This window comes from Anguilla rostrata, chromosome 16, assembly GCF_018555375.3.
Source record: "Anguilla rostrata isolate EN2019 chromosome 16, ASM1855537v3, whole genome shotgun sequence".
Taxonomy (NCBI): Eukaryota; Metazoa; Chordata; class Actinopteri; order Anguilliformes; family Anguillidae; genus Anguilla; species Anguilla rostrata.
Genome location: NC_057948.1, coordinates 35,268,837 through 35,279,426, shown reverse-complemented (window position 1 = coordinate 35,279,426; position 10,590 = coordinate 35,268,837). Strand labels below are relative to the sequence as shown.

At 42.7% G+C, this 10,590-nt stretch overlaps 1 protein-coding gene across 1 annotated transcript in view; it reads left to right on the top strand.

Annotated features, from left to right (window-relative positions):
- LOC135242648 (receptor-type tyrosine-protein phosphatase beta-like) overlaps nucleotides 1-10,590 on the top strand; it is a 73,006-nt gene that overhangs the window by 47,206 nt on the left and 15,210 nt on the right. Inside the window, exons 13-25 of the mRNA XM_064313802.1 lie at nucleotides 1,702-1,965; nucleotides 2,420-2,683; nucleotides 3,117-3,380; nucleotides 3,831-4,094; nucleotides 4,317-4,610; nucleotides 4,899-5,162; nucleotides 5,618-5,881; nucleotides 6,106-6,372; nucleotides 6,674-6,937; nucleotides 7,942-8,205; nucleotides 8,430-8,696; nucleotides 9,009-9,272; nucleotides 10,277-10,540. Coding sequence (XP_064169872.1) covers nucleotides 1,702-1,965; nucleotides 2,420-2,683; nucleotides 3,117-3,380; nucleotides 3,831-4,094; nucleotides 4,317-4,610; nucleotides 4,899-5,162; nucleotides 5,618-5,881; nucleotides 6,106-6,372; nucleotides 6,674-6,937; nucleotides 7,942-8,205; nucleotides 8,430-8,696; nucleotides 9,009-9,272; nucleotides 10,277-10,540 — 3,468 coding nt within the window. The remainder of the gene's footprint in view (nucleotides 1-1,701; nucleotides 1,966-2,419; nucleotides 2,684-3,116; nucleotides 3,381-3,830; nucleotides 4,095-4,316; nucleotides 4,611-4,898; nucleotides 5,163-5,617; nucleotides 5,882-6,105; nucleotides 6,373-6,673; nucleotides 6,938-7,941; nucleotides 8,206-8,429; nucleotides 8,697-9,008; nucleotides 9,273-10,276; nucleotides 10,541-10,590) is intronic.

Below are 10,590 nucleotides of genomic sequence, written 5' to 3'. Positions count from 1 at the left end.
ATGTATTTCTTCTAGTATGAAGCCGGGCCGGTTTGATCTAGAAAAATTAGTCGACAGAACAACGTCGTTTGTTTATAATTTGGTTTGTTTTCAGACCAGTCATCTTTGATCTCCAGGGAAATATTGTTCTTGATGAAAACATCTGAAATGCCTTGCCATATTTATGAAATCACATTTGACAGGCAGTGCAACCAACCATCTCGGAAATCTATGAAACCTTTTGTTTGAATTCAAAGTGCACAAAATTGGTTTCCAGTTTTTTTTAAAAATCGACAATGAATGGGAATAGTAATGATTTCAGCTGAACCTTTTCTGACACAAACAATGTTCTTGCACATGCAGATTCTGGTGATGACCGCTCACTCTTGCCAATAATATTCTCTGGATTGTCGCCTGGAAACAATTACTCCATCACGATTCTCATTGATGCTAATGAAACGCACACAAAAATTATTTACACAGGTAAGTAATGAATGATAAAAGATGGAGACCTTTATTCTTGAAGAGGACCCTTCTTGGGGTGTAGCTGAGCTATGGTTTAGTTCATTACAAAGGATAAAAAACGGTGTGTTCAAAAAATGTAATTGATCACTTTGAGTAAGGTAGTATGGTACTCATTTTAAGTGTTGAAAGATTTGGTCAATGTCAGTTTAATTGCAACATCCACATCTAAGCTGAGTTTAATGGGTCCTTGCAAAGTGGGAAGAACATTTGCTATTGCGCACCTTACATATTCTCTACAATAAAGCCAGTAGCGAATACCATTTTATTGAATCTAAATGTGAATGGCAGAGAATATTAACATGCTGCATTGGTTACTTTCAAGGACTGTTGATGCTACATTTACTTCTCCGTAGCTAGCTAGTCAGTATTATGGTAAATGAGCCATAGTTTAGCAGACTGACAGTTAAGAAAAAAAGTATGTTGCTGTTTAACTGAAACAACAGCTGCCAATATGAGCTGTACATTTGAGTTAAAGAACATTTCTGAAAAGAGAATTGGCTTGCCAAATATATTTATGAATATGAATTCAACATTGACAGTTTGTTAGAAGCGGGAATCTGAGTCCTGCATCTAGGTCTGGCGTTCTAAATTTAATCTCTGGTTTATTTGGAATATTTAGCTGTGTTTTGGTTTTTGAATTTTGGATTATTTTGGGACGAAAAAGCTGTGGTTTGGTAACTTCTTGTTTGTTCATTTCTTGTGTGACTGCCCATGTCTGTAAACTTTGTTAATTGTTTTAAGGTAGTTAAACCTTGTCTTGAGATTAGACATGAATATTTTTTGTAACAGTGTGCTCTGCCTATCAATGAATTCTGCAATTGAATTAATAATTTATATGTTTGATAATAATCAACAAATTAAATTAAATAAATACATTTTACATGTTGGGTAAGTGAGGTGTTTCAACTGTTGAGGCACATGTGTTCGGTATTCAGAGTGGCAGACGTCAAATGAGGCTGTTAAAGGTTAAAAATGTAACATTTTTTCAATTAATCCTCACCTTGCTGATACGTCTGAACAACAAACAAATCAATTTATCCATTTATTCTTTTGTGATACTTTTTTACTCTTGTTCTACGTTGTTTTATGGAAACCATATTTGCATTGGTTTGGGAAGCATTTTGAACTACATTTGCTTGTATGAAAGGTGCTATGTGAATAAAGTTTGATTGATTAATGGAGTGATTTCACACACAGAGCCTGAAAGAGTGAGCCCTGCAGTTTCAAACAGAGGCACCAGTGACACCATTGAGGTCACATGGCTTTCTCCACCTGGCAATGTGGAAAAGTACAAGGTCAGCTTGACCAGCAATTATGGAGACAACCAAACAAAGTTTCTCAACTCCAGCTTTCAGTCACAGTTATTCAGTGGTCTGGCAGCTGGGAGAAACTACACAGTCGTAGTGACCACAATCAGTGGACCCTTTGCTGAAGACTCAGAGCCTGTTTCCAATGCAACATGTGAGTATGACCATCAGCTCGAGGTGATTCTGAGCTCTCCAGTGTTGCAGTGTGTGGTAGAGGTTAGCTATCCTGTCGTGTATATGACTGGAAGCCTCTAGATTTAAAATCCCAGGTAAAACACAGCTGTGGAACCTTTATTGGAGAGCTATAGTATACTGTATTTGTTCAGACTTACCTCAGTGGCTGGAAGAATGGATCATGTTGCTAATATGCCCATCAGTTTAAATGGATTACATATTGGCACAGTATAAAAGTGTCAGCTAAAAGCATAAGTGATAGAAATATGACAAAAAATTTGTATGAAAAGGATTGTATTGGCAGTGTGTTTACCTGTGGACATTTGGGGTTGAGAAAACTTGAAAGTATGTTCAAGAAATTGGTTAGAATCTTTTTGTTTATCCACAAAACTTTCATTCAGATTCTGCTTCTCTAATGTTTGGCATTATTACAGATCCCAATCCACCGGGAGCTATTCATGCAGAAGGGCAGACCACTGATTCCATTACTATCAGTTGGGGTTGGCCCCAAGGCATGGACTTGGGCCAGTACAGTTTCATCATATTCTATCAACCCCATCAAAATGGTCAAAATGAGAGCACAAACAACACGGCTGTATTGGGGAACCTGACATCCGGGACTCTGTACAACATCTTGGTGGTGACCGTAGGTCCAATGGGCTACCACAGCTCTGCAGCCACTGCAGGAATCTACACCAGTGAGTACCCCACACGGGGACTTAGCTTGAACTACATCACCTTCAGTAACATAGCCACTGTCAATCACCTCCAGGTGCTGTTATTCACCCTAAAACACCGTAACAATTAGTCAGCAGCTACCAATGAGCTCAAATCAGGCCTGCACAGCTCAAATTCACATTGGTCTATGGTGCATCCCATCCTATGTGAGGTTTATGAGGTAAACTACGGAGGCTACAGACATTTTGGTTGCAACTATGTAGATGAGGACATGCTGAAATAATTCTTGAAATAAAATGCACAATTGGCCAAGAGGACTTTAAACACAATATTTTCTTTTAAGGTATTAATTGTTCATAATTCCCTCATAAAACTAGGAAATATCAGCAGTCCCTCACCTCTCTTTCCTTCTCTCTCTCTCTCTCCCTCTCTCTCTCACGCTTTCACACACAGAACCTGAAAGAGTGAGCCCTGCAGTTTCAAGCAGAGGCACCAGTGATACCATTGAGGTCACATGGCGTTCTCCACTCGGCAATGTGGACAAGTACAAGGTCAGCTTGACCAGCAATTATGGAGACAACCAAACAAAGTTTCTCAACTCCAGCTTTCAGTCACAGTTATTCAGTGGTCTGGCAGCTGGGAGAAACTACACAGTCGTAATGACCACAATCAGTGGACCCTTTGCTGAAGACTCAGAGCCTGTTACCAGTGCAACATGTGAGTATGACCTTCAGCTCAAGGTGATTCTGAGCTCTCCAGTGTTGCAGTGTGGGGTTAGGGTTAGCTATCCTGCTGTGTATATGACTGGAAGCCTCCAGATTTAAAATCCCAGGTGGAACAGAGCTGTGGAACCTTTATTAGAGAGCTATAGTATACTGTAGTTGTACAGACTTACCTCAGTGACTAGATGAGTGGGTCATGTACCTAATATGTTAGTTTTTTAAAAATAGATTACATGTTAGAATATTATAAGAGTGTCAGCTAAAAGCATAATACAAAATATGACAAAATTTGTATGGAAAAGGACTGTAATTGACAGCATATGTGTTGCCTGTGGGCTCTTGGGTTGAACAAAATCAACAGTATATTCTAGAAATGGTTCGATTTTTGTTTATCCACAAAACTTTCATTCAGATTCTGCTTCTCTCATGTTTGGCATTATTACAGATCCTAATCCACCTGGAGCTATTCATGCAGAAGGGCAGACCACTGATTCCATTACTATCAGTTGGGGTCGGCCCCAAAGCTTGGACTTGGGCCAGTACAGTTTCATCATATTCTATCACTCCCATCAAAATGGTCAAAATGAGACCACAAACAACACGGCTGTATTGGAGAACCTGACATCCGGGAGTCTGTACAACATCTCGGTGGTGACCGTAGGTCCAATGGGCTACCACAGCTCTGCAGCCACTGCAGGAATCTACACCAGTGAGTACCCCACACACGGACTTAGCATGAACTACATCTCCCTCATTAACATAGTCACTGTCAATCACCTCCAGGTGCTGTTATTCACTCTAAAACATCATAACAATTAGTCAGCAGCTACCAATGAGCTCAAATCAGGCTGCACAGCTCTGGAAAGTTACAGTTAATCCTGCTATCTTCCCTTCATCAACATCGCACTGATACCAAACTCTGTTTTTGTAGGGCCGTATCCCATCCTTGGGTTAAATGCCACCACGATCAACACAACGGTGGTGGTTTTGCACTGGCACAGGCCCCAGGGGTACCAGCAGGGATACTCATACAGGGTGGAGACCTCCTGCTGTATGCCTACCCCACGGAACCAGACAGAGCAAAACTCCATGGCCACCATCACCGACCAAAACTCCATGGCCACCATCACCGACCTGATTCCAGGCACCAACTGCTCCTTTACCGTCTACTCCCAGGTCCAGAATGGCATTGAGGGAGAGCCCATCTCTGTGTACCAGTACACAAGTAAGACCTGACATGGCGTCTTGTTTCAAATTCACGTTGGTCTATGGTGCATCCCATCCGATGTGAGGTTTATGAGGTAAACTACGGAGGCTACAGACATTTTGGTTGCAACTATGCAGATGAGGACACGCTGAAATAATTCTTGAAATAAAATGCACAATTGGCCAAGAGGACTTTAAACACAATATTTTGTTTTGTTAAGGTATTAATTGTTCATAATTCCCTCATAAAACTAGGAAATGTCAGCAGTCCTTCCTCTCTCTCTCTCTCTCACGCTTTCACACACAGAGCCTGAAAGAGTGAGCCCTGCAGTTTCAAACAGAGGCACCAATGACACCATTGAGGTCACATGGAAGCCTCCACTTGGCATTGTGGAAAAGTACATGGTCAACTTGACCAGCAATTATGGAGACAATCAATCAAAGGTTGTCAGCTACCTCCTTCCGTCACCGTTATTCAGTGGTCTGACACCTGGGAGAAAATACACAGTCGTAGTGACCACAATCAGTGGACCCTTTGCTGAAGACTCAGAGCCTGTTTCCAATGCAACATGTGAGTATTACTGTCGGCTTGAGGTGACTTTTAGAGCTCTCCAGTGTTGTCCAATGAGGTGGAGCTTAGCAACTTTGCCATATATGAATGGAAGCCTCCAGACTTAAAGTCCCAGGTGGAACACAGCTGTGCAACCTTTATTGGAGAGCTATAGTATACTGTAGTTGTACAGACTTACCTCAGTGGCTGGAAGAATGGATCATGTTGCTAATATGCCCATCAGTTTAAATGGATTACATATTGGCACAGTATAAAAGTGTCAGCTACAAGCATAAATGATAGAAATATGACAAAAAAATTGTATTAAAAAGGACTGTATTGGCAGTGTGTTTACCTGTGGACATTTGGGGTTGAGAAAAATTGAAAGTATGTTCAAGAAATTGGTTAGAATCTTTTTGTTTATCCACAAAACTTTCATTCAGATTCTGCTTCTCTCATGTTTGGCATTATTACAGATCCTAATCCACCTGGAGCTATTCATGCAGAAGGGCAGACCACTGATTCCATTACTATCAGTTGGGGTAGGCCCCAAGGCATGGACTTGGGCCAGTACAGTTTCATCATATTCTATCAACCCCATCAAAATGGTCAAAATGAGACCACAAACAACACGGCTGTATTGGAGAACCTGACATCCGGGACTCTGTACAACATCTCGGTGGTGACCGTAGGTCCAATGGGCTACCACAGCTCTGCAGCCACTGCAGGAATCTACACCAGTGAGTACCCCACACAGGGACTTAGCATGAACTACATCACCCCCATTAACATAGTCACTGTCAATCACCTCCAGGTGCTGTTATTCACTCTAAAACATCGTAGCAATTAGTCAGCAGCTACCAACGAGCTCAAATCAGGCCTGCTCAGCTCTGGAAGAATTAAAATGAATCCTGCTATCTTCCCTTCATCAACATCGCACCGATACCAAACTCTGTTTTTGTAGGGCCGTATCCCATCCTTGGGTTAAATGGCACCACGATCAACACAACGGTGGTGGTTCTGCACTGGCACAGGCCCCAGGGGTACCAGCAGGGATACTCATACAGGGTGGAGAACTCCTGCTGTATGCCTACCCCACGGAACCAGACAAAGCAAAACTCCATGGCCACCATCACCAACCTGATTCCAGGCATCAACTGCTCCTTTACCGTCTACTCCCAGGTCCAGAATGGCGTTGAGGGAGAGCCCATCTCTGTGTACCAGTACACAAGTAAGACCTGACATGGCTACTTGTTTCAAATTCACATTGGTCTATGGTGCATCCCATCCTATGTGAGGTTTATGGGGTAAACTACGGAGGCTACAGACATTTTGGTTGCAACTATGTACATGAGGACATGCTGAAATAATTCTTGAAATAAAATGCACAATTGGCCAAGAGCACTTTAAACACAATATTTTATTTTGTTAAGGTATTAATTGTTCATAATTCCCTTATAAAACTTGGAAATGTCAGCAGTCCCTCCCCCCCCCTCTCTCTCTCTCTCTCTCTCTCACGCTTTCACACACAGAGCCTGAAAAAGTGAGCCCTGCAGTTTCAAACAGAGGCACCAATGACACCATTGAGGTGACATGGCTGCCTCCACTCGGCAATGTGGAAATGTACATGGTCAACTTGACCAGCAATTATGGAGACAATCAAACAAAGGTTGTCAACTCCAGCTTTCTGTCACCGTCATTCAGTGGTCTGACACCTGGGAGAAACTACACAGTCGTAGTGACCACAATCAGTGGACCCTTTGCTGAAGACTCAGAGCCTGTTTCCAATGCAACATGTGAGTATTACTATCGGCTTGAGGTGACTTTTAGAGCTCTCCAGTGTTGTCCAATGAGGTGGAGCTTAGCAACTTTGCCATATATGAATGGAAGTCTCCAGACTTAAAGTCCCAGGTGGAACACAGCTGTGCAACCTTTACTAGAGATCTGTAAGAGGTGTAGAGCCTTACACTACATGGTAAATAGTATGTTGACATCTGACATCCAAAATCTTACTCAAAATTATGGGCATTAATATGGAGTTGAGCCACGCTTAGCTGCGATCACAACCTCCACTCTTTTGGGAAGGCTTTATACTAGATGTTGGAACATAAGTGCTGGGATTTCTTTCCATTCTGCCAGGAGAGCATTAGTGAGGTCAGGCACTTATTGGGCAATTAGGTCTGGCTTAGAGTTGGCTTTCCAGCTGATCCCAAAGGTGTTGCATGGGGTTGAGTTCAGGGCTCTGTGCAAACCAGTGAAGTTCTTCCACACTGTTCTTGACAAAACAATTTATATATGGACCTTGCTGTGTGCCTGGGGTCACTGTCATGCTGAAACAGGAAACGGTCTTTGCCAAACTGTTGGGGAATCACATAATTGTCTAGAATGGGATTGTATGCTGTAGTATTAAGATTAGCCTTTACTGGAACTAAGGGACCTAGCCCAAACCAGGAAAAACAGCCCCAGACCAGGGGGTGTCCAGATACATTTGGTCATATAGTATACCTCATTGACTGCATGAATGCATTATGTAGCTAATATGCCAATTTGTTTAAATAGATTACATGTTACCACAGAATAAGAGTGTCACCTAAAAGCATCAGTAACAAATATATGACTAAAATTTGTGTGAAAAAGGACTTTATTCATCTCTGACGAATGTACAACTCGCCATTTTTACCTGTGAGCTCTTGGGGCTGAGAAAAATTTACAGTATGTTCTAGAAACAGGTTATAGTTTATTTGGTTTTCACAAATCTTTAATCCAGATCCTACTTCTGTCATCTTTGCCATTATTACAGATCCCAATCCACCGGGAGCTATTCATGCAGAAGAGCAGACCGCTGATTCCATTACTATCAGTTGGGGTAGGCCCCAAGGCATGGACTTGGGCCAGTACCGTTTCATCATATTCTATCAAGCCCATCAAAATGGTCAAACTGAGACCACAAACAACACGGCTGTATTGGAGAACCTGACATCCGGGACTCTGTACAACATCTCGGTGGTGACCGTAGGTCCAATGGGCTACCACAGCTCTGCAGCCACTGCAGGAATCTACACCAGTGAGTACCCCACACAGGGACTTAGCATGAACTACATCACCCTCATTAACATAGCCACTGTCAATCACCTCCAGGTGCTGTTACTCACTCTAAAACATCGTAACAATCAGTCAGCAGCTACCAATGAGCTGAAATCAGGCCTGCACAGCTCTGGAAGAGTTACAGTTAATCCTGCTATCTTCCTTTCATCAACATCGCACTGATACCAAACTCTGTTTTTGTAGGGCCGTATCCCATCCTTGGGTTGAATGCCACCACGATCAACACAACAGTGGTGGTTTTGCACTGGCACAGACCCCAGGGGTACCAGCAGGGATACTCATACAGGGTGGAGACCTCCTGCTGTATGCCTACCCCATGGAACCAGACAGAGCAAAACTCCATGGCCACCATCACCGACCTGATTCCAGGCACCAACTGCTCCTTTACCGTCTACTCCCAGATCCAGAATGGCGTTGAGGGACAGCCCATCTCTGTGTACCAGTACACAAGTAAGACCTGACATGGCTACTTGTTTCAAATTCACATTGGTCTATGGTGCATCCCATCCTATGTGAGGTTTATGAGGTAAACTACGGAGGCTACAGACATTTTGGTTGCAACTATGCAGATGAGGACACGCTGAAATAATTCTTGAAATAAAATGCAAAATTGGCCAAGAGGACTTTAAACACAATATTTTCTTTTGTTAAGGTATTAATTGTTCGTAATTCCCTCATAAAACTAGGAAATATCAGCAGTCCCTCCCCTCTCTTTCCTTCTCTCTCTCTCTCTCTCTCTCTCTCTCATGCTTTCACACACAGAGCCTGAAAGAGTGAGCCCTGAAGTTTCAAGCAGAGGCACCACTGACACCATTGATGTCAAATGGATGCCTCCACTTGGCATTGTGGAAAAGTACATGGTCAACTTGACCAGCAATTATGGAGACAATCAAACAAAGGTTGTCAACTCCAGCTTTCTGTCACCGTCATTCAGTGGTCTGACACCTGGGAGAAACTACACAGTCGTAGTGACCACAATCAGTGGACCCTTTGCTGAAGACTCAGAGCCTGTTTCCAATGCAACATGTGAGTATTACTATCGGCTTGAGGTGACTTTTAGAGCTCTCCAGTGTTGTCCAATGAGGTGGAGCTTAGCAACTTTGCCATATATGAATGGAAGCCTCCAGACTTAAAGTCCCAGGTGGAACACAGCTGTGCAACCTTTACTAGAGATCTGTAAGATGTGTAGAGCCTTACAATATATGGTAAAAAGTATGTTGACATCTGACATCCAAAATCTCATTCCAAATTATGGGCATTAATATGGAGTTGACCCACGCTTAGCTGCGATCACAACCTTCACTCTTTTGGGAAGGCTTTATACTAGATGTTGGAACATAACTGCTGGGATTTCCTTCCATTCTGCCAGAAGAGCATTAGTGAGGTCAGGCACTTATTGGGCGATTGGGTCTGGCTTAGAGTTGGCTTTCCGACTGATCCCAAAGGTGTTGCATGAGGTTGAGGTCAGGGCTCTGTGCAAACCAGTCAAGTTCTTCCACACTGTTCTTGACAAAACAATTTATATATGGACCTCGCTGTGTGCCTGGGGTCATTGTCATGCTGAAACAGGAAACGGTCTTTGCCAAACTGTTGGGGAATCACATAATTGTCTAGAATGGGATTGTATGCTGTAGCATTAAGATTAGCCTTTACTGGAACTAAGGGACCTAGCCCAAACCAGGAAAAACAGCCCCATACCAGGGGGTGTCCAGATACATTTGGTCATATAGTATACCTCATTGACTGCATGAATGCATCATGTAGCTAATATGCCAATCTGTTTAAATAGATTACATGTTAACACAGAATAAGAGTGTCATCTTAAAGCATCAGTAGCAAAGATATGACAAATATTTGTGTGAAAAAGGACTTTATTCATCTTTGACGAATGCACAACTCACCATTTTTACCTGTGGGCTTTTGGGGTTGAGAAAAATCTACGGTATGTTCTAGAAACAGGTTATAGTTTATTCGGTTTTCACAAATCTTTAATTCAGATCCTACTTCTCTCATCTTTGTCATTATTACAGATCCCAATCCACCTGGAGCTATTCATGCAGAAGAGCAGACCACTGATTCCATTACTATCAGTTGGGGTAGGCCCCAAGGCATGGACTTGGGCCAGTACAGTTTCATCATATTCTATCAACCCCATCAAAATGGTCAAAATGAGACCACAAACAACACGGCTGTATTGGGGAACCTGACATCCGGGACTCTGTACAACATCTCGGTGGTGACCGTAGGTCCAATGGATTACCAGAGCTCTGCAGCCACTGCAGGAATCTACACCAGTGAGTACCCCACACGGGGACTTAGCATGAACTACATCACCCTCATTAAC